This window comes from Sus scrofa, chromosome 11, assembly GCF_000003025.6.
Source record: "Sus scrofa isolate TJ Tabasco breed Duroc chromosome 11, Sscrofa11.1, whole genome shotgun sequence".
In the NCBI taxonomy this organism is placed as follows: domain Eukaryota; kingdom Metazoa; phylum Chordata; class Mammalia; order Artiodactyla; family Suidae; genus Sus; species Sus scrofa.
The window spans coordinates 12,120,293-12,145,034 of record NC_010453.5 but is presented as its reverse complement, the minus strand read 5'-3'; the positions used below and the strand labels follow the sequence as shown (position 1 = coordinate 12,145,034).

The window sequence follows — 24,742 nt, the reverse complement described above, 5'->3', positions numbered from 1 at the left end:
CCAAGTGCTGGTTCCACCCCGGCTAGCTGGGTGGCCTTGAGCCAGCTGCCTAACACCTTATGCCTCATTGTGTCCTGGGAGAAGAGGTTGTGGTGAGGATTGCAGGTAGCAAAGCATAGCTTTCGACAGGATCTGCTGATGACAAACACTCAGGTAGCCTGTTCTGCCAACAGCATCTCCAGTCCCATCCCCTGAGTCTACAGTTGTACAGTCTGCTGCAACCTAAACAGTTCTTGCCTTCGTCTTGCTTATCTCTGAGTCCAGAGCCCTTGCATGAGAAATTTCTGCATTTGCTATCTCTACTTCTTTTAATTCCACGTGCATGTCAGCCCTTTGGTTAGCCTCGTTGCATTGTAGCATACTGGTTTTTTTCATCCATGTCTCTGGAAGTCAGGAGTCATTGGAGCCCTCACTGCCTAGCATGGTTAGTGGCAAGTATGCAATGAATATCCCTGGAAGAAAGAGGAAAGAGAAAATGAATAGATGGATGAAAGCAGTCTGGTATCATTGCCAAACTGAAATGGCTGTTAGGATGCCACAAGTGGCGTCCTAATGACCAGGCACTGATTTCTTGGGGGTCCTTATCTTCGCTGCTGGATGCTGATGTCTGGGTGTCTCCCAGCCATGTACTCACCTTCCCTTGGTTTCCATGGCTCCAGACACCTGATTTCTCCTGGTCCCTTCGGTGGCTCCTCCATCTCTGGGCACTCTTAAGTGCTGGTGTGACCCTGGATTTCATCCTGTCCAGCCAGGTGGGGTCTCTCTGAGCGTTTTCTTCAGTTCCCATAGCTGCAGCTCCCACATGCATCTCCTTCCCAGAGCCCAGACCTCTGTTTCTAACTGCTGGCTGGAAATCTCCATCTGGTTGGCTCCTAGGAGCTTCACATTCAGTATGTGCACAACCAAATTTCCTTCCTGACCATCTAATCCAAACTGTTTCCTTTCTCATTTGATCTGCTGTGGCACGTGGGAAATTGGCCAAGATAGGAGTTTCAATACCATTATTTCAGTATTGTCATAGACTTGTATTCCTATGAGCTCTGCATCACCACAGTCCAGTCCATTGATTCATCTGCTCAGTACTCCTCATAGCATCCGTATCTCTCTGCCCTAATGCAAGTGTGTAAAGTTCAGTTCTCTGGCTCCTCTCCTGGCCTGTTAGAATCGCTTTCTAAGTGGCGTCTTGACTTCTGTCTCCCCATGCCCTACCTCAGTCCTTCCTTCACATGATAGCCTGTGCGGTCTTTCTAAACCCAGGTCCGATCACGCACAAAAACCTTGACCTTGTTGCCTGCTGCAGTCTCACTTTAACCTGTTTGTCCCTGCAACCATTTTTATTTTATTTTTTAAGAAGACATGAATATCAAACAGACTCTCCCTTTACTGTACTGTTCAGTAGAGCATATTACTATGTTATTTCTATCTGAAATGCTGTCCTTTTCTGCTAATGAAAATCTTACCCTCATTTCTGGGGCCAGCATGAATTCCATATCTTCGTCATTGATGATGCAGTGGGAAGTGGGAAATGATATTTTGTCTTCTCTGAATTGTTTTTGCTGGACCACCTGTCTAGCACTTATCACTAATTGTTTTGTGGTGGAATTTTTTCATTTAGACATCTTTCTAAGCTCTTTGAAGACAAGCTCATGACTTAGGATTCTTTTCAGGTCTTAATACCTGTTGAGAATTTAGGAGGTTGTTTAAAATTCTTAGATTTCATGGCTGATAGTGTTTGTACTTGTTACAGTGTTACTATTTGTTGCTCTGTTACTAGGAAAAATTATTATCAAAGAGAATAAACATGTACATGCTTCCAAATACAGTTTGCCATGCTGCTTTCCAAAAGGATTGATATCAATTTATAATGTCCCTAGTGGCATTTTCTATTTCTGTTTGCTTTTGTTTTTATCCTTTGTCATACATTTTAGTACCGTGTATTTTTGTAAATTATAATAGGCTTTGCACACTGTATTAACCCTCTTGTATTACAGGTTGTCAGTCCATTTTGCCCTTTTAATTTTAGTTTCTCTAGCTTTCAATTATATCAGTTTCAAATTAAAAAAAAATTTGGATCCCTCAATTTTTTCTTTGTTATTTTTCTGTTGCTTTAAATTTGAGAGGTTGATATTTTTCATAGGTCTGACATAGACATCCAGTTTTGTTTTTAGTAAGCTTATTTTTATGTACTATTATTTTGTGAAACACTTCCATGGAAGAATGATCCATCAATGCTTTTGGGAATCTTTTTTCTTGCCTTTGATAGCACTATCAAAATTGTCTTCTTAGACAAGCGCCTTCCAGGTAGATTATGAAATGTTGCTGTGTATATCTGAGGTAGGCTCATAAAATATATCCAGAAGGTACTGTATGATATTTTATTCCGTGAATAATATCTTCCATGTAATTTAACTCAGTACCATTTTCAGAGGTTTCAACATATATTTGAATCTTTCCCCGCTTTTATTGTAACTCACAATAGTGAATTTTAATTTGCAGAATTTTCAGTAAGAAAATTCAAAATTTCAAAGTTTATACTTTGAGAAATTGAAATGTATTCACAAAGCCCTCAGTTAAGATACTTTTAAATATGTCACATGTGGAACCTAAAGGAATCCTCAAGCAACCAGCTTTATTCATGTGAATAATCAAGATAAGACCATTTTCAGACTGAGATCAAATGATGTCACAGCTGGAATTTACAAGTCCCAACCCTTAGCCAAGGAAAAGCCTCTAGCAATAAGGAAAAACAGGGTGAACTTCTCGCATCTCTTAATATAGGGCGTTGTGGAGGAATACATTTCCAGCTGATTCACCACAGGCCAGGTCAGCCAGGGAGCTGGTACCGTATTATTGAAAGTTTTCCATAGTGACTTATAGAATTTCTTTTAAGTGCAAATTCTCTAATTTCATAATGAGAGCCAGTGGCCAAGTAACATTAACTATATAAATTTTTTATTAATAAACTTTGTTAGAAATTATCTCTCTACTTTGAAGAATAACAGCAAATGTAATAATTTTAAAATTTGTATGTGATTTTTTGAAAACAAAACAGGGACTCCTCAGTACCTTTACAGTAATCTAATATGGGGAGTTCCCATTTGTAGCGCAGAGGGAATGAATCCGACTAGGAACCACGAGGTTGTGGGTTCAATCCCTGATCTCACTCAGTGGGTTGAGGATCTGGCATTGCCGTGAGCTGTGGTGTAGGTGGCAGGCATGGCTCTGGCTCTGGCGTAGGCCGGCAGCTGTAGCTCCTATTAGACCTCTAGCCTGGGAACCTCCATATGCTGTGTGTGCAGCCAGAAAAAGAAAAAAAAAAAAATCTAGTATGTGTATACAAATTATTCTGTTTTCCACTGTCCTCAAAATGCCTGTCTTTCAGGAATAAATTACTGTATTCTGATACTTTTAGATGTATTTGTTAGATCCAAACATAATTTAATGCTTCATTTCCTTTTTCTTTATCAGTTTATCATTTTCTTTCTCTTTTTGCTAAGCAGTAAATGTCAGTTTTTTGGCTTTTGCGAATGCCACAAAAATTCAGACAGATGCTGCTTCTGTGGTTACTGCTATTTGTTGGGGTGTCTTAGATACCTAGAGTATTATATTTCAAATTAAGTATAAGCCTTAACACAAAAATTTTTGGATCTAATAAACTGGAACAAAACTGACCATGTGATAACCAACCAGCAAGTCATTGTGTTTAGTAATTTCCAGCTCCACCTCCAAGTAGATTTTTGTACTGTTTCCTTCATTGCTATCTTGCCAGCCTTGTTTAATTTCACCTGCAGTAAATAATCCCGATCTTACAAAGCAAATTGGGGCTGTTTCTCTCAAATATACATTGATTTAGATAAATTAACTTTTATTTCACTGTGGTGGTAGGAATTACACCAGAAAACTCTGGGATGGCTTAGTTGTATAGAGGAAGTACATTAGAGTAATGACAAGTTTTACTTTATTTTGCTGTGTTTGAATGGCCTTTGACTCACATACCTTATGTCAGGTCTTAAACAAAACCTATTGATGATTCTTGAATGAAGAATATAACCTAGCCCTTAACTGTCTGCCCAGTTGAGGAAGGGATTAAATTCAGGCTGTCCAGAGCCATTTGACCAAATCATGACTATGTGTTTTTCCCATTCAGAACCATTCCATATGTCTGTTCATATTAAGACATTAATCAAAAGCTAATTTTTACAAAATCAGAAAGCACAATCCACTTTAACTGCGTTTAGACAGAGGCTACATCTCTAGTGATGGGGAGAAGTTTAGAATTATGATTAAGATAAAATTAATCAAGGAGGTCCTGTTGTGATTCAGTGGCTTAAGAATGTGACATAGTGTCCATGAGGCTGTGGGTTCGATCTCTGGCCTCACTCAATGGGTTAAGATCTGGTGCTGCCGCAAGCTGCAGCATAGGTTACCTATGTGGCTTGGATCTGGTGTTGCTGTGGAGGAAGCCTGCAGCTGCAGCTCCCATTTGATCCCTAGCCCGGGAACTTCCATATGCCACATGTTTCCGCAGTTTAAAAAAAAAAAAAAAAAAGAAGAAAAAATAGTCAAAATGGAGGTCAAATAGATTTAATGTAACTATATTTGCACAGCTTAATAGAAGCGTATTCACGTAGGGAAGCCCATCGTGGCTTTTCCTGGATTCCTGAATAGTGTAATAGAGTCTAAATGACAGGCCTGTTGCGTGTGTGATCTTGGGTTTGGTGGCCAGCTCCTTCCTCTCCCTTTGGCTGTCACCTTCTTTATAGCACAATATCCTCTTTATTGAAGTCTCACACCCTTGCCCAAGATTATTTTTGTCGTTGAATCCATAAATGAGGCAGAGAAGCCTCTAAGCCTCAAAGTGACAACCTCTAATTAAACACAGGTTTCTCTTCACTGCCGTTGCTTGAACCAAGCCTGCATTACCTTCTCAAAGTTGTCATGCTTTTTGAAATTTTCAGCTTGCTTTGTCTAAGAAGATGCAAAAATGTTTATTTTCTCTTGCAATAAAGCCATTCCATAGTATTATATGAGTACTTTAAAATTCTTCCCTTCTAAAAATTTTTTTCCTAAAGCTGAAAATTTCCTTTGTTGAAGTGTAAACCGCTCCATGTTCTTGTTTTTTTTGCTGATGCCCACGGATGGAGCCAGGGATTGAAACTGCACCAGAGCAGTGACTGGAGCCACAACAGTGACATGTCGGGTCCGTAACCTGCTGAGCCACCAGGGAACTCATGTTTTGATTTTAATTATTCGCTTAGTATATAAACCTACAAATAATCAGACAATTGAGTATCTCCAATTAGCGTAGCATTCTGACAAAGACAGGTTTTGCCAGCTACGTGATGGCCCTTGTGCCTTGTTGGGAAACCCTTAGGGCATCCTCAGGTTGAGGTGGGTCCCAAGTTGTGTCTGCTCGTGACCATGTAGTTAGAAACAAGGAACACCTCACAGGATAAAACGTGCTTACTGCGCAATCAGGGCAGTGCAGCCTCGGGTGATTTTCACTTGTGTAGCAGGTTTGCATTTGAGATCACTTTGACCTCTACTCTTTAATTTGATCGTCACAAAACCTGATGAGATGAAAGTGACCACTGGCATAGCCATCACCTGACGGGTGAATAAACCTCCCCTGAGAGGACGAGGGGACTTGCCTGAGCCACGTGCCCAGATGCCAGGTCTTAAGCCGAGAGTTCTAGCTCCCCTCCCACCAAACCTTCAGAAACACTGCTCTTGTTGCAGCCCCCGTGGGTTTGTTTGGATATCCACACAATCTTGAGAAAAGCATAGTAGGAACCACTAGTAATCTGCTAAGTGGCTAAAAAGGTGGTTTACTAAATTTGTACTATTTGTAGCACTTTCAGTGAGACAAAATGTATAAACACACATTGGAGTATGTGTGTGTGTGTATGCATGTATACACGTGTGTGTGTGTGTGTGCATACACACACAGAGATAAATATATTTGGGGGGAGTGCACCCTCAGTATGCAGAAGTTTCCGGGTCAGGAATGGAACCCATACCACAACTGTGACCCAAGCCATGGCAGTGACAATGCCGGATCCTTTCACTGCTAGGCCACCAGGGAACTCCAGGAGTGTGTTTTAAAAACATTACAAAGTAAATGTTTGATACCATGTAAAAGTGTGCTTTTCTATTTTGAAACCCTGATTCAGTTTTTTATGTGAATACTATTCCATGGCCTTAGGTGCTTGTACTATTAATTTAAAAATAGGACAAGGATTTAGATAAAAGTAAATGGCTGTGTAGGATTAGTCCTAGGTCACTTTACTTGCAATTATGAAGGCTTTTTAGCATTTTTACCAATTCCCAGTTATAAAGACTTACTAAAAGAGAAAAAAGCCATTATGAAGTCTTTCATTTCAAAGAGCTTTGGCCTAAGGTTATGAACTGTATATGCAGGACCAGTCATTTTGTAATTTGTTGTCTCTTGGTACATGTGTTTTTTTTTGTTTTTTTTTTTATGTGATCCACTGTCTGTATACTAGTCTGAATATCTTCAGTACATGAGTCTCTGTTAAGGAATCATTTTAAATTTTATGTATTTTCTTTTTTCAGCTTTATTGGGGGTATAATTGACAAATAAAATTGTAGTTATGTAAAGTGTGCCTCATGATGATTTTACATATGTGAAGGATTCCTCCTATATCTAGTTAACTCACTTATCACCTTTTATTTTCAGTGACAACATTCAAGTTCTGTTCTCTCAGCAAATTTCAGTTGCACTGTACAGGGTTATCAACTGTATTCACCATGCTGTACATTAGACCCTCAGATCTTACTCCTCTTATGTAGCTGTATTTATTTTAAAGTGAGTTTATGCAGTTTGTAAATTGAGCGCTCTCATAACCCTTTCTTTATAAACAAGTAAGATGTGGCTTCCTAGTGTGTGTGGATCACTGTGGTTGACCCTGTGAAGGTGGAAGAAAAGGAAGGGCAGTTATTCTGCTTGTTTTTGGAATTTTGCTTGACTTTTCAAAATCTTTAGCGAACACCTCCACCAAACGTATAAATTACACAGCTATTTTAAGAAGCTGTTTTCTGATCCATTTTCAGTTTTTAAATGATCTCAGGTGGTACCTCTGATGTGAAAGTTTTCTGCAAATATAAATATACCTAAATCCCCCTAAATATTTTCTATTTTGAATTCACTTTCATATCTTTCCGAGAGCTTTTCAGTATCAGTGTTTCTGTCACCAACATGCAGAGGAAGAAAGGGAAGAATGATGATTCCCCCCCACCGATACCAATCTGTGGCTGACAGAGCCAGATTAGAATTGAGAAATCGATCTTTCATTAATTATTGATCATGCTCTTCTGTTGTTTAAAAAGTCACACATAGCTCTTGCTTCTAAGTGGAAAAGGAGAGGAGTTCCCTGGTGGCATATCGGGTTAAGAATCAGGCATCGTCACTGCTGTGGCTCAGGTCTCTGCTCTGGGTTAATCCCTGGCCCAGGAACTTCCACACGTTGGAACTTTCCATGGCGGGGAGAAATATTTATATAGAGAGAGATCAGAGAGTAGGACAGAGGAAATGAATTTACCTCCCTGTAAATTTAAATGTTTCTCTCCTCCTTAGGAGAGAGTTATGTCTGTGGCTCGATAGAGCCCTTCAAGAAGCTGGAGTACACCAAGAACGTGAACCCCAACTGGTCGGTGAACGTCAAGACCACCTCGGCGTCCCGGGCCGTGTCCTCACTGGCCACCGCCAAAGGGAGCCCTTCGGAGGTGCGGGAAAATAAAGATTTCATTCGGCCCAAGCTGGTCACCATCATCCGAAGTGGGGTGAAGCCGCGGAAGGCTGTCAGGATTCTGCTGAACAAGAAGACGGCTCACTCCTTTGAGCAGGTGCTCACCGACATAACCGACGCCATCAAGCTGGACTCGGGAGTGGTGAAGCGCCTCTACACCCTGGACGGGAAGCAGGTGAGGGAGGGAGGGATTGTGGCATGACCTTGACGTTGTGGGCAAGAACCAGGGGGTTGGGGGATTGGTAACAGCACGTGCTGGGGACCAGACGCATGCATCTTACCGGTGTTGCGGGAGTTGGGTCGTTTTGTCAACAGACACACGGCTGTTGCTCTCAAACCAGTTCAAGGATTCACCATAGGAATGAAGTACAAACACAGACCTCTGAAGCGTACATGATTATGGGAGCTTTCTACTTTTCCAGTTATTAACTGCTTACCGTCGTGGTGCTTTTTCAGCCATCTGTGGTCAATTTTGTTGTGTGTCTTATCACCTTGAGCAGAACTGAGGTGTAGAGGTAAACTAAGAGGAAAAACCTTAAGTCCTTTCTTTGACCTAAATAATCTTGCATAGTTCTGTGTCTTGGTAATGTTCACGAGTGAGATTTATTTACATTTTATGGATTTTTTAAGTACATATGTAAGGAATGAAGTATTTCCATCTGGATGTCTTTAAGAGGCATATCTCTAGAACATGATATATCTTGTATTAAAAACACAATTTCAGAATTAAATTGAAGGGGGCGTTTCTTTAGCCATGGAGTGTACATCAGTTGAGTAGACATTTTAATGGGCATCATTCTGATGAACTTAAAGGAAGTCTTGTGGAGATTTAGGCAAAGATTGGCAGCACCCTGATGGTGAGCTGCATAAAGGAACACTGATGTGTGCACAGTGACTTTTGCCGGTCGTTCAGCGTTTACCAGTGTCTTTTTGTTTCAGATTATAATTTTTTTTTTTTTGCCTTTTCTGGGGCCACTCCCCTGGCATGTGGAGGTTCCCAGGTTAGGGGTCTAATTGGAGCTGTAGCCACCCGCCTACACCAGAGCCACAGCAAGGCAGGATCTGAGCCACGTCTGCAACCCACACCACAGCTAACGGCACTGAGTGGGGCCAGGGATCGAACCTGAAACTTCATGGTTCCTAGTCGGATTCGTTAACCACTGCGCCATGACAGGAACTCCAGATTATAATTTTTAGTTACACTGTCTTTGCTTGAAATTTAGTTTTTAACACGAATTTGTCCACATGCTTTTTAGAAATTGTTTTGAAGGGTATTTATTACTCAATGAATTTATTACATTTATAGTTGTACAATGATCATCATAATCCAGTTTTACAGGATTTCCATCCCACAACCCCAGTGCATCCCCCCACCCCCCAAAATGTCTCCTTTGGAAACCATACGTTTTTCAAAGTCTGTGAGTCAGTATCTATTCTGCAAAGAAGTTCATTCTGTCGTTTTTTCAGATTTCACATGTCAGTGATAGCATTTGAGGTCAGTGTCTCATTGTCTGACTGACTTTGCTTAGCATGATAATTTCTAGGTCCATCCATGTTGCTAAAAATGCTGTTATTTTGCTCCTTTTAATGGCTGAGTAATACTCCATTGTGTATATGTACCACATCTTTATCCACTCCTTCGTTGATTGAAGAGTATTTTGATTTGTATTTAGTGTGTATTAAAAATCAAAAACTAGATTTGTAGATTAAAAGGTCGATATTATTAAATTGAAGGCTCATGCAAGTTCTTGGAGGCTAACACATTCAGACTTTATGAATTAGAAATAGATGCAGAAGTTCCCATCATGGCTCAGCAGAAATGAATCTGACTAGCATCCATGAGGACGTAGGTTCAATCCCTGGCCTCCCTCAGTGGGTTAAGGACCTAGAGTTGCTGTGAGCTTTGGTGTAGGTCATAGATGTGGTTCTGATGTGGTGTGGCTGTGGTGTAGGCCAGCAGCTACAGCTCTGATTTGACTCCTAGCCTGGGAACTGCCACATGCCGCAGGTGTGGCCCTAAAAAGAAAGAAAGAAAGAAAGAGATGCAAATGCTAGAGAGTGTTAGTCATGAAAGAATTCTTCCCTTAGGGATCCAATCAGGTGCTCTAAATTATAGAATTTATTAGGAAAGAAGGAAGGTCTGCCAGTTGTTGATTTGTATTCACCAGTCCTCTGTCTGTCTGTTCCTTAAGCGTCCTGGTGGAAGGATTCCAAGTGAGGAGATTTCCAGTCTTCTCCATTCAGGAGGGTGGAGCCTGAATGTCACCAGGGTATCAGTGACTAAAACGTCCACTGTGGCCTTGTGAACTCTAGCAACAGGAGGGTGGCAGGGTTCACATTTAAACATTTACCTTCTTCACGGGTTCCCTTTGTACTGAGTGGCTCAACCATCTTGTAGTTCTGCATTTTGGGGATTTTGGTTTTTCTCAAGATGAGAGTTTACCTGTTCTCCTAAAAAGTGAAATTTAGAACCAAGAACACATATTGCTGTTTTGTCGTCCTTCCTGCTTGCTTGAGAATTTTAGGGTTCTGCATTGCTATCCGCTGGAACCTGAGAAACCAGCTTTAATTGCCTAAGCTAAATTCTGCCAGTAACTGATGATTTACTCCAAGAATGAATTTCTAGAATAGATAGTAGGATGTTCTCAATCATTTTTGTAGGAATCGATCTCATGTCTGAATTTCATAGTGCCTGTTTTGGTTGTGGTTACCAGTAAATAATGCAAAGGAATGGAAAAGAATCCAAGAATTCGTGTCAAAAGACCTGGATTCAGATCTTGGCTCAGCTGCAGATTGTTTTCAGCAAATCTTTTTTTTTTTAAATTAATTTATATATATATATTTTGGTCTTTTTGCTATTTCTTGGGCCGCTCCTGCAGCATATGGAGATTCTCAGGCTAGGGGTCTAATCGGAGCTGTAGCCGCTGGACTACGCCAGCGCCACAGCAACGCGGGATCCGAGCCGCGTCTGCAACCTACACCACAGCTCACAGCAACACCGGATCGTTAACCCACTGAGCAAGGGCAGGGACCGAACCCACAACCTCATGGTTCCTAGTCGGACTCGTTAATCACTGTGCCACAACGGGAACTCCCTGTTTTCAGCAAATCTTGTACCTGCGCCTCATTCTTGTCATCAGTAAATCATGGATAAAATGATCACCTCTGTGTTTCGCAGAGTGCTGGTGGGATCAACTGCAATAAATAAGTGAAGGCATCTTTGAACTATAATAATGATCATAGCTTTATTGAGCGTTATTCAAAATGCTTTGCGCATATTGACGTGGTTGGTCCATACAGCTCAATTATTGCCCCCATTTAACAGTTGAGGATGTTAAGACACAGAACTTGTTAATAACAAAACAAGTCCAGACCACACAGATGTAAATGGCAGAGTTGGGATTGGAACCAGTCTCTCTCCAGAGCTTGTGCTCATGAGTCAGTCCTCACTGTCCCACAGCAGATTATATTAAAAGCCCGAAGAGATGCAAATGTAGCAGAAAAGAATTTTCGAGTGAGTAATTTGTCCAAGGAGTATGATCTGAAAGTTTTCTGCTCTGAGTTTCTCCCCCGCAGTCGCTCTGCTGACTGTTGTCTTCTACTGTATTTTTGCGGCACTGGTTCAGGTCTCCAGCGTGGCGTTTCCTTCATTCTCTCCATAGCAGGAGTGGTGAGAAGCTGCCAAGGAAATGGATGATAAAGCGGAAAGAACATAAAGAGTTTTCGCTTGGGTTCCCAGTAGGAACCAAGCGTCCCTTCTCGTGGACCCCGGGAGCCTTTAGAATCATTTCTGTTCAAAGGAGAAACCTGCCCCCATAAGCTGTTTGTGAGAGAGATTCTTTGACAGCCTGGACGGCGACCAAGGCTTGATAAGCCTCTGAGAATAAACTGCTTTCCTCGAGGCCTTCCTGTGACATGATGCCCTGTCATCGTGGGGTGGTACCCCGTGTGCCAGCATCTTTCCCTGCCCATTTTGGCCTTGGGGCCACATGCTGTCCACGGGACATCGCCCTTAAGACCGCTTATGTCACTTTCTTTCTTTTTTTGTAAATGAAAAAACTGAGCCCTTGTATCAAAATCCGTGCCCAGTAAAGCTTTTAAAGGTATTTTTTTTTTTGAATTGAGGAAAGAGAATTGTGTAATCAACAGCTTGAGTGCTCTGGGGACATGGGTAGAGAGGAAGGTAGGCAGGCGGGGATGGCTGTTCAGTTTGCCTTCGGGCAGCCTGCAGATGCATGTGTGAGAAGGAAGCTGGTGATGCGGGGGTTCTGGCGTGAGCCGGCGCCTGCTGTTCCATATGGTACCCGAGCTGGGCACCAGAGGGCGTGGACCACATGCCTCTCACTCGTCGCTGCCACCGCTCAGCCTCCTTGCTCATAGGCCTCTTGGCAATGCTTTCAGCCCTAACCTTTGAGTTCATTAAGCAGTGCTTTTTTGAGGCTTTTCCGGCAGAGATCAGGAAATCAACATCTTGGAGATGCTGCGCTGTGTAGGACACTGTGCAGGAAGCTGCAGTTTCCCTGGATAACCGTCGCGGATTCTGAGTAGGCTGTTTGTGAGTGAACCTTTTCTCATTATTTCAGCTCTGTTCTTTATCCAGGGGCATTGACGCTTTGACTAAAGGCAGCTGCAGCCTTGGCCACCCTCTCTGCACACCTTTCTGGCAGGGAGCTCTCCTCCCCATGTTATCAGGCACTTTTATTGCCATTTTTAAGCAGTATTTATCTGGGCACTGATAAAGGGCCCCCAAAGAAGGATGGTGGGCATTTTCCAGCTGAAGGTTAAAATCACATCTCCTTTCTCCTTATTCGAAGGAGGCTCTGCCGCGTGTGGGAGGCTCATCCTCTTGCCTCAGTCCAGGCTCTGGATGTTGGGGTTTTTCTCTGGGTTATTTACTCACCCTGCCAGGCAGCTACTACCAGAGGTCATTTGGAGTGTGCCTACTTTTTAAGTGATTAAAATAAGCTCCAAAGGTATGAGATTTACAGGAAAGATACACTTGCACATCTCCTGATTCCTTTTTTGGAACGGCTAATCAGGCTGTCTTGAACTGCTAAGTCTTCCACATCTGTGATTACTGAATCCTTACTTAGAAACATAAACAGCAGCAAGTCTTAGAACAGCTAGTCTGAAACAGGCACTTTATACAGTAAAGATCATAGGTAACGCACTTGCCAGTGATCCCCCCCCCCACTGAAGCAAGAGTCACGAGAACCCAGATGGCTTTTTAAGTAGAAGATAAACCCACATCCTCATCCCATCAGCTCTCTGACGTTGAAGATCCTTGTAAAATAGCAGTATGCTTTAGTAGCAAAGGAAGAACTCACTCAGGGATGTTGTGTTTTTATCTGATAGACATTTTGCATAAGTCATGGACTTTGTGAAATCTACCATGGTGCACATGCTCTAGTGAGCAAACAACTTAATTGTCTTCCAGGATGGAAAACACTGGGAGTAACTCTGCTGAAGTCCAGGTACGCAGAAACCGATGTCAGTGGTGAGTTGAGAGCAGGCATCCTAGCTGCTCCCCTAGCCCATGGGGGCTCTGAGAGCACAGCGCCACAGACGGGCGGCTTCAATATAAAAGAAATTTATTTCTCCCAGTCCTGCAGGCTGGAAGTGCAGTATCAAGGCGCCAGCAGATTTGGTCTGATGAGAGCCGGCTTTCTGGTTTGGCGGAGTTCTCACACGCCAGAAGGGGCCACGGAACTCTGTAGGCCCTCATTCCATTCGTGAGGGCTTCTCCCACATGAGCTCACCACCCCGCAAAGCAACCTCCTCCTTAAGCAGTCCCCTTGGGGGTTCTGACCAAAACAGCTGCCTTAGAAAGGACATTCCTGTAGCTTTCCATAAATTAATAATTACTATGTCTTCTCTGTATCTTTTGATAGTTGAGTCCCCTCACCTGTTATAAAGCTCAAAAGATGCTTGTAGATGAGTCATCAAAATTGCAGCCATTTATTTTAGGTAATTAGTACATGCATTTATTGGAATTCAGAGAATGGTAATATGAATAGGAATCAGTTAGAGATCACAAAATGATCTTTGGTTTTTTCCCTTTTGGTTTTTAATCCCTGTGTCTAATCTGAAGTAATTTGGTTCATCCTTGAGTTCAGAGACCTTAGAATATTTCTTCCTCGTACAAGTTAAAAAAAATGGTGCTTATTATTACCACATCTAATCTTTGCTGTAGCAATTAATGAGCACAGAAAATGTGAAAGCCAGAGGTTCCCGAATAAAAAGGAAGGAATTTAGGATATGAAAAGATTTGGTTGGACTGGAAAAGGCGATTTTTTTTCAGCTGGGAAAGTAGCTGTTGGTAACATTCCCCCCCCCCTTTATTTTCTTTAAAAAAATTTCTGTGACAGCTCCAATTAAGTTCTTTCAGCATATTTAGATCCTTCATTCTTGGTATACAGATTTTTACTGTTATGATTTGGTATATCTATGTTGTGAAAGTGAACATAACATCTTTTAGTTTTGTTTGCAACTGATGTAAAAAAAAAAAAACACAATTGATACAAATAATTTAGCTTGCATTTTAAAACGTCAAATTAAATTTGTCTGTAAGAGCCCAGAACTCATGCTAAGCCATCCTCATGATTCACTAGGTCTCTGAATTGCTGGAAAATCTTAGCTATTTTCTCAGAAAAAGAAGCTTAAGAATCATTGTGATACTTAGGGAATTAAAGGGTCCAGAATGGAGGTCACATACTTTTGGTTGATACTCAGGACTTACAAGCTACGCCTGTCTTTATGTAGCTTTGCTTTCTCCCCACCTGGGAAGAGTTCAGTCCTTGGTCTGAGCTCCTCTGACAATGTAATTAATTACGGGTGCCTGCAGTGGTGTGTATTTTTCAGTCTTGGAGCAGTCTCAGCAAAAGGAAGTTTCCTGGAAATTGAATTCTCTTTGGCGGTAACGTGAATTCCGAGTTCCCCAGTGACCCACTGTTGAACTGAACTTGTGCGGAAGCCCCCGCTCTGGTGTGCCGAGGGCGCTGGGCCCACTTTCACAAGACCAGGGGCTTTGGGGTCGTCTCCTAGTGGTGATTTCTGCTGTTGTAAAGGCTGGGAGCCTGCTTTGGGCTGTGAGTGTCCTCTGCCCTGAGGACACAAACTTGAAATTTCACATCAGCTGGGTCTGCGCTCAGATTTCAGTCTGCAACATCGTCTCATTCACGCCTGGAAAACTTGGTTCCCCACTTAAGTGATTATTTGGAGTTTAAGAATCCTGCATTTGGGGATTTACTTGTAATGAGAACATTGGCTTTCATGTGTTGTAGTGCAGGCCTAAATCTGTGTGGCAACATCGTAGAGAAGGGAGACACTCACTTGGAGAGACTAGTTTCAACCATATAAAGACGGACGCTTTGGGTCAAGTCTGTCATTGACCCCTGGGTCTCGGTGAAATGTGCTCTCCCACTGGGAGGTTTAATTCTCTGATAGGCTGATGCTTTCCCATCGGTGTAATGGGACTAATGATAACGTACGTGTTCTTTGTTGTCGTGAGGATTAAATGAAACAAGCTGTGTGACACGCTTAGCGCTGCCACAGGCATTCAGCTGCGGTAGTTCTTAAACCTGAGGGTAAAAATTGTTTTCTTGGTTTTGAAAGACATTTATTTTAAAAGTATGGCGGGGACTCACTATTTAAAATTACCCTTTAGTGATTACTGATCATATCTACCTTCATAAATGTGTCTTTTCACCTCCAAGGGCTCCATAGTATGATGAGATGGGCATTTAATTTGAGTTGAGATTCTTATCAAATCAAATCCTGACCTAATCACTCACTAGCTGTGTGGCCTTTGGCAAGTCAGTTAAACTCTCTGAATCTCAGTGTTCTCTTTAAAAATGACAATAAAAATGTCTCCCTCACAATATTGGCGGGATACTTAATTGAGAAAATATGACTAAAAAATCCCTGGCTTGACATGTGATTGGTTCTCTATGACTATTAGTCATTCCCCCTTCTGTCTTCATATTCCAGGCTTTCTTAAAAGTGCAGGATGCTTATAGTTGTATAATACTGTTGATGTCTGCATGGATATTCAGTGGTCCCGGTCGTTCCTCAAGGGTAACTTACTGGCCACGCATTACACTAAGAGAGTCACGCTAATGTTATTATTACTGTCAGCGGTCGAATGCCTTCTCTGTGCCCGGTGCTGTGGGCTAGTCGCCATATGTGTATTCATCTCATTGAATCATCACCATGGCTCTCCAAAGCCAGAACCTTATTATTTCTCAAGATTAATTCATAGGTGGCCTCATCTATGAAACATTTCCTGACTTGCTGTGTAGACCTGGCAGCTCCCTCTCCTGGGGCTTCCTTCACTGTCCATAGTCGATGACCCCACAATTCTTGATTGTGCTGGCCTGTTAACAGTGATGCACCTGCCTCCCCTTCAGAATTTATAGGATGAGGACAGGGAAGGGGTCCTCGTGGCCTCTAAATCTCTAGGGCCTGACCTGCTAAATGCTTCTTCAAGCAATGATGGAATGACTGAATGACTGGACCTTTGACGGGTTTGCCGTGACCTGTGCCTTTGGTATTAGCACACGGCAGAGCGCACGGCAGAGCTCAGGTCATGGCCGCTTAGGAGCTGATGGGTCACCCCGGGCTGTGCTTGTGTGTGGCTGTCAATGATAGCGGCGGTCTCTGCACCGAAACCACAGATTGCAACGTGCTCATCCTGGCGCTTGCTTTCTAGCTCAGACACCTGCTTCATTAGAGACTCCAGGATAATTAAACAAAAACTCATCTGCCAGTTTTAGAGCATTTTCTCAATTGAAAGAACTTTCCTCCTGTGGGGAAACAATAGATACTCTACTAGAAAATTTTCACCATCTGAGCCAGGAGAATTGCTCGAAATCCTCCCGACATTGCCTTGGCCACCCAGCGCATAAAGAGCTAATCAATACGCTCTGTGGATGTAAAAATTGGTGATAGCCCAGTAAGAGACGGGCGCGCGGAGCATCTGGCCCAATTATTGCAGAGACACAAACCTGCAGTGTTCAAGGGCGTTTGCGGTGCTGAGTACAATATGTTGCAGCAGATTTTTCTGATTAGTTTAAATCCTTGAAACTAAATTAAATGAAAGAAGGCAGTTTCAGAAATTAAATGGAAATTTAAAAATCCAATTTTAAATCTGAACTGTGCTATACACAACATGCCATAGAAACAAAAAGACAGATGGGAGGTTTATGTTCTAATTGGCTTTTTCCATTGTAAGATTAATAAGTGATCGTTGTAAAGAATTTTGGAGCAAAGGAGCAAATATTAAGGTAAATGAAAAGGACTTGTAGTCTCCCTGACAAGAGGGCTCTCATTAGTATTTCAGCCCATTTTTTGCTTTTTTTCTTTGAAGCAATTCAGATCCTACTCTGAGTTTGGTTTCTTGCTTTGTGATTTCCCATGATCCTGTATACCTTCGTGTGGGAAATGTCTTGAAGTTATTAAGCCATTCCTTGAAATTTTGTGATTTCATTGCCCAGTGTAAATCCTTGGAAGGAAGGCAGGTCGTTCAGCTTTCCTCTCCACTAACTCACGAGCGACCATCTCCTAGCTGAATTCTGACCTCTGGCTGAGAGTCAGAGTTGGAAAGTCCGACCTAGAGGCCAACATGTGTGGAGTAGTGGCTCGTGAGATGTTGTGCAATGCAATCAGTTGTTGGAGGTTCAGAGTGTCTCAGAATGCATCCCCTCTGCCTAGAATCCTCTTGGGAAAAAAACTATTACCACATTTCAAAATCTGATTAAATACGTCTAGTAGTCGTTCATGAATACCAGATAAACCTAGGCTTTGTAAGTCAACTGGAGAAGCTCAGTCACTCCGTTCTTTTACAAGTGTCTCCTGAGGGACGAACAGCAGGTAATGCTCTTTCAGCACCTAATCACTTCTGCTTGTGCGAGCTTGTGTTGAAAGGCCAGGATGTCCTCGAGAAAGAAGACAGTGCTTTATTAACTTCTATATTCTTGAGTATCCTTATTAGATGCTTAGTATTTTCCAAATAGTGTTTCTTGATTGTAACTTGTGGCTCAGATTCTGATACATAGAATCCCATAGTTACAGAACTAAAAGAGATCTTCATAGCCTCTCTTTTTCTTTACTTGGAAGATCACAAAGTAAAGTTACCTTGACAGGTAGTAAGATCAAATAAATAGTTTATTTTCGAAAAATCTCCTAGGGAGAAAGCAATTGGTTGCCGAGGGGGAGGGAGTGCTGGTGGTTGAGGAGCTTGGAGTTAATAGATACAAACTACTGCCTTTGGAATGGATTAGCAATGAGATCCTGCTGTGTAGCCCTGGGAACAATGTCTGGTCATGTATGATGGAGCATGATAATGTGTGAAAATAGAATGTGTATGTGTATGTGTAGCTGGGTCACCATGCTGTACAGTAGAAAAAAAATTGTATTGGGGAGATAACTATTAAAAAATAATAATAATAAAGTGGGAAAAAAGTTAACATTCTGGAAAAAAAAAGTTTTACTTCTGATTTTTTTTTTTTTTATGGGAATTGGTAACTAGTACAACAAAGCATGTTGTCGGAAGTCCAGCTGTTGGCTCGGTTACTTACTCCACCCGTGTTCTGAAAAACCTGTTTCCAAGAGTGGTTGGAAGTCGGCAGCAGTAGTGCCACCAGAGAGCTGGTAGATGTGCACACCCTCAGGCCTCACCTTGATCTCGGCTGAGTGGGAATCGGCATTTTAACAAGATCCTCAGTAGTTCAGTTCACCTTAAAGTTGGGGAAGCCTCGCTCAGGCGCCTGAACGGTATGAATGGAGCATGAGACTCCAAAGACCTAAAGATGATAAACCCAAGCCATTACTCAGCAGATGGACTTAACACACTGATTTTGGCTTACTTAGTTTTATTTGCATCCCTTCAGTCAGGGCTGACCTCAGATGGCAAGGTCTGAGGGCCCTCAGTAGAGTTCTGGGTAGCAGCCAGTCCATTAGCAGGAAGTGTGTGCCCACTGCAGTCTGGCCTCAGTGAGCTGCCTGTGTGTGGACCATGGATGAGTTCTGGATAGAAAAACGAGTACACATTAAGAGATTCAGGGAAGGCTGCACGATCCCTGTGGACATGCTGATCCTTAATGTACATGGTTGCTGCAGAGCCCATGTGCGTGCCTACCGCATAGGCTGTGCACATGTAATATTCCCCCGTGGTTTTTCTGGATGCCTTCCGGGGGGATGATCGGCAGTCACGAAGCCTCTCCCTGAGAGTTGATTTCAGATCTCCAGCAGTTGTCAGGCAGAGTCCCTAGGCAAGAAAATTCTCAACATGGAAGGTGTCCAGAAGGACACGGGAGGTTTTTAAAGTGTACAGGAAATGGAAGGGCAACGTTTGAAAATAATTTCCAGCCAGCACACCAAGACTTCAGTGGCCAAGACTTTTTTTGTGTCACAGACTCAGCTGTCGAGAACACTGGAGTGAACAGGTATGAAGTGATCACGTAGTCATCAGAATTGGAGTAGTGTGCTCATAATGCAGCCTGGGAGGCTGAGAGACTGGGGGCAGGCAGCCTGCTTAATGCCTCCATCAACTACACGCCACTTAGGGCAGACGTGGCTTTGCAAACACCGTATGATGCCCAGGAACCTCATCATCAGGGACTTTTTTGAACAGAAAGGTCAACTCTATCTCTGGGATTATAGCTCCAAATTGGGAAAGAAAATACTAAGCTCTAGAAATAATGGGGTACGGAAAAGCAATAGAAGGCTCATTTTTGTTACTGGTTAGTGCTGTAGGGAAAAATGATAAATTTCTCAGGCCTTTTCTGGGGTCAGTGTGCAGGAAAGGAATAAATGGCATTGTTGGCATTTTTTTTTTTTTTGGTTGGTAACATTTTCTTGTATAGCTTTTATTTACATTTCATGTCAGATTGGTACATAGAACCACTGTGTATTTAAAAGTTATGTCCATTTATTAAACACTTTTTTTTTTTTTTTTTGCAATTAGCAACAGTTTTTAGGCTTACAGGAAAGGGAAGGTACTGATACCTCTGGGATACTTTCAGGTAGAAGAAATCTAGCCTAATCCCATTATTTTATTGTGTGGTGCCCATTATTAATAATGATCATAGACTATTAGATGAGCAGACTGTTCACAGATTTGTCTTTGATTTTGCCAAATTCCTTTTTTTTCGCTTTTTTTAGGGCAACACCCGCGACACATGGGGGTTCCTAGGCTAGGGGTCTAATCAGAGCTACAGCTGCTGGCCTACACCACAGCTCACAGCAAATCCGGATCCTTAACACACTGATCGAGGCCAGGGATCAAACCCGCAACCTCATGGTTCCTAGCTGGATTCGTTTCCCCTGCACCACGATAGGAACTCCTGATTTTGCCAAATTGGATCAAGAATTTCATATGGGCTCTATTGAGATGGTCATGCTTTAGGTGTTTAATTCAAATGCCCGCTAATACTGAGATTGTGCGTATTCTCATGGACTTGTTAGGTCAGTAGACATCTATGAGGCATGGGCTTCCTGAAGGGAGCTGGGGAAGCTCAATTTTCCTCTGTTGTCTGCCGGGGGGACGTGGAAGAATTCCTCACAGTGGAATCCTCAGAGGAAGATTCCTTTTAAGAGCCCCTAGATTCATTGCCTGAGAAACTGGCCTTTTCATAGTCTATGTTCATCAAGTTGGAGGTGATTAGAACAAATAACCTTGCTTGAGGATGACCTAGCATTGTTTGGAAACGTGACTGTCAGGACAGCCTTAAGCAACAAAACCTTTATGTTTTAAATAACTAAAAGGCATGTTCAACTCGATAGTTTAATTAATTAGCACATTCAGAATATGGATAATGTTGAAAGCCAACTTATATGTACCAGCATGCTAGTAAATAGCTTTACATTTAAATTAGTCTCTCTGCTCAAAGCTCGTGGCATATTTTAGAAGCCTCGAACACAAATGAGAAATGGACTAGCCCTCAGTTTCACTAGCCTGAACTTTCCAAGGGAGATGGATTGTCAGTCAGGTCTGTAAAATCACCCTTCTTTGCCTTGCATCAGTCGAAGTGACACGGAAGTTATTTTCAAGATTATACAAGAAGGTCAAAATGTATGAGAACTGATTTTGGTAATTACGACCCTACCTGTGTACATTCTGGGGCACAAGAGAATGAGGGAAAAGTCTGAGGGAAATATGGACATGCGCTGAGGGTTGGCAACAGTTGTAACACTTTTTTTTCCAAGGTCTTAAAATTCTTTTTTCTTTTTTTAAAATTTTTAATGATTTTTATTCTTTCCATTATAGTTGGTTTATAGTATTCTGTCAATTTCTACTGTTCAGCAAAGTGACCCAGTCACACACACATATATACATTCTTTTTCTCACATTCTCCTCCATCATGTTCCATCACAAGTGAGTAGATATAGTTCCCTGTGCTCTACAGCAGCATCTCAGTGCTTGTCCACTCCAAATGCGATAGTTTGCATCTGTTAACCCCAGACTCCCAGTCCATTTTTCAAAGAGAGAAATGAAGCCTTACCCTATGTATTTAAATGATTACATATCTGTCTTGATGATGCTTCTCTCCTTGAGAAGGAGGGACCTTACTGTAAATGACTCCTCTGTAAATGGGTTTTACTCATTTGACTTTTTCTTTTTTTTTTTTTTTGTCTTTTTTTTTGTCTTTAGTTGTCGTTGTTCTTGTTGTTGCTATTTCTTGGGCCGCTCTCGCGGCATATGGAGGTTCCCAGGCTAGGGGTCGAATCGGAGCTGTAGCCACCGGCCTACGCCAGAGGCACAGCAACGCAGGATCCGAGCCGTGTCTGCAACCTACATCACAGCTCACGGCAACGCCGGATCGTTAACCCACTGAGCAAGGGCAGGGACCGACCCCGCAACCTCATGGTTCCTAGTCGGATTCGTTAACCACTGCGCCACGACGGGAACTCCTCATTTGACTTTTTCTTTGTCCTCTTTGCCTAATGATTTGGTTTAACACAAACTGAGGAAAGTGTATCAGACCAGTGAGGAATGTAGCACCAGCTGTGTGCCAGCATATTGAGTGAAAACACGTTGTCTAATGAATCAAAAGTTGGAAGATACTTTCTATCCCAACAGCTGGAAAGGGTTGGTATGAACATTGCTGAATAATTTTCCAGGTTTCCAGGAAGGTAAATCTTTGTAGAAAAGAGAATAAAATCATCTGTATATTGAACCTAACTCAGAGATGATAACATCAACAACAACACAACAGCAGCTAGCATTTTAAAAAAAATTTTTAAATGATTTTTATTTTTTCCATTATAGTTGGTTTACAGTGTTCTGTCAATTTTTGCTGCACAGCAAAGTGACCCAGTCTCTCTCTCTCTCTCTCACACACGTATATACATTTTTTTTTTTTTTACATCATCCTCCATCATGTTCCGTCACAAGTGAGTGGATATAGTTTCCTCTGCAGTACAGCAGGATCCCATTACTTACGCATTCCAAAAGCAATAGTTTGCATCTATTAACTCTAGTTTCCCAGTCCATCCCATCCCCTTCTCTTCCCCCTTGGCAACCACAAGTCTATTCTCCCAGTCCATGAGTTTCTTTTCTGTGGAAAGGTTCCTTTGTACCATATATTAGATTCCAGATAAAAGTGATATCATATGGTATTTGTCTTTCTCTTCCTGACTTGCTGCTACTCAGCCATAAAAAAGAACAAAATAATGCCATTTGCAGCAGCTAGCATTTCTTGAATGCTTACCGTGTGCCAGGCGCTACCTGAAGATGTCTCTTTTACCATCTCAGCAGAATTGTGTGGTAGCTACTGTGATCTCCATTTCACAGGTTCGGAAAGAGAAGAAATAACTGATGGACCCACTTGTGATCGACGCCGACTAGCATTCTTTTTTTTTTTTTTTTGTCTTTTTGCCATTTCTTGGGCCACTCCTGTGGCACATGGAGGTTCCCAGGATAGGGGTCCAGTCGGAGCTATAGCCACCAGCCTACACCAGAGCCACAGCAACGTGGGATCCGAGCCACATCTGCAGCCTACACCACAGCTCATGGCAACGCCAGATCCTTAACCCACTGAGCAAGGGCAGGGACCGAACCCCGAAACCTCATGGTTCCTAGTCGGATTCGTTAACCACTGCGCCATGACAGGAACTCCCGACCAGCATTCTTAACCGCAGTTCTGTCCTTGCCTTTGTATGGTGTTTCGATGTTTTGAGTATAGAAAATTCATGTATATCATTGTTTTGTAAGAATGGTCTTGATTCACTGCTGAACTTGGATTTCTTCTAAGTTTTTCTTGCTCTTTTGATTGTTAGTTATGAAATTAGTGTGAGTAACTTTAAAAAACACCTAAGAATCTTTTAGAAATGATCATAAAGCTTTCCTCTCCTAACAGTGGAAAAAGAATATTCTTGATAGAACACATCACCCTGAAGTGCAGCCATTTTATAGAACGAGAATATTGTTGAATTTTAAAACCTATTAACTTAAAACATATGTTTATAGAAGTTCCTGTCATGGCTGAGTGGTTAACGAATCTGACTAGGACCATGAGGTTGTGGGTTCGATCCCTGGCCTTGCTCAGTGCGTTAAGGACCCGGCGTTGCCGTGAGCTATGGTGTAGGTCGCAGACGCGGCTCGGATCCCGAGTTGCTGTGGCTGTGGTGTGGGCCAGCGGCTACAGCTCTGGTTAGACTCCTAGCCTGGGAACCTCCATATGCTGTGAGAGGGGCCCAAGAAATGGCAAAAAGACAAAAACAAAAAAAATTAAAACATATGTTTATAGCTTTATTAAGGTGTAATTTGCATACATACATTTTACCTGTTTTAAATACTCTAGTCAGTGATGCCATACATTGATAGAGCTGTGCAGCCATCCCTACAATCCAGTGTTGGGACACTTTTCCTGCAGTTAAGTTCCCCACTCCCACCCCAGACCCGCAGCCACTAATCTGCTTTTTAATTGCATCCACATTTAAAGGCGGACCCTCTCCTTCTGTATGCATTTATAGGAAGATTTTTTTTTCTACCTTTGAAGTCATTTGTATGTTTATGGATTTACCAGGCACATCATTCTTTAACGTTTCCTGGGGTCCTCGTCCTCTCCAGCTGACGAGCCCTGGGATTTCACTGAGGTTCTGTAGGTCACTGAGAGCAGCCAAGGTGATGCGGCCGGTCCCAGTGCAGTGAACCACCGACTGTCTTTGCCCTCTGTGCACATGTGGTATTTCTGAATTCATTCCAAACTTAGACAACTAAGAGGGAAAACACTGAACGTTCACGGCAGGATGGAATAATAATCAGAGTCCTCCAGTGCCCTGGGCGCGCTCCCCAGACATCTATTCTTCACTCCTGCCTCCTCGGTGCTGCATTTGGAGATGCTTTCTTTGTTACAGTCCAACATGCCATTTGTAGGCTGATTAGATTTCAAATTATATTAACATATTTCAAGCTGTATATCTTTTTGCTTTTCCATAGCTAAAATATGCTTTCCATGTGCTTTGTCTGTTTCTTGGGTGAAATCCAATTATTTTATAATCTCTCTCTCCTCTTCTTTATGGCGGTTTTCCCACTTGTCCTTTCATCACTTGACTATTCAAGATCTTCGAGGCCTTTTTTATTTTATTATTATTACCTAGTTCTCTCTTCTCAAGAAAAGAGACTTCACTGTGAATTCCAATATCCTGCCATACAGTCCAGCTGCACCTGGGGAAATTCCGTTTATTGAACCACCATGGAGTGCCTTCTTTTCAGTGTTCAGATGCTGCTGGCTTTTGGATTCCAGAGAATTTTTATATTCATTATCTGTATATCTCTGTGTATCCTTTTATGCTCAAGGCCATCTCTAAACTCAAAATAAGTCTTAGTCTCCCCTGTGAGGCCTATTACAGGGTGAGGAGGTGAAGCTGGTCTCTGCCCAAGGTCCATCCAGAGGCTGTGGGCACAGCGTTGAAGATGATGAAATGCTCAGATGGCTGTTGGTTCTCACTTTTTTACCTCCTCCTTGGTG

At 42.3% G+C, this 24,742-nt stretch overlaps 1 protein-coding gene across 5 annotated transcripts in view; it reads left to right on the top strand.

Annotated features, from left to right (window-relative positions):
• Positions 1-24,742, top strand: part of DCLK1 (doublecortin like kinase 1) — a 343,828-nt gene that overhangs the window by 14,051 nt on the left and 305,035 nt on the right. For all 5 annotated transcript variants that reach the window (XM_021065211.1, XM_021065210.1, XM_021065208.1 and 2 more), the window contains exon 3: positions 7,598-7,944. In XM_021065211.1, the coding sequence (XP_020920870.1) occupies positions 7,598-7,944 (347 nt within the window). The remainder of the gene's footprint in view (positions 1-7,597; positions 7,945-24,742) is intronic.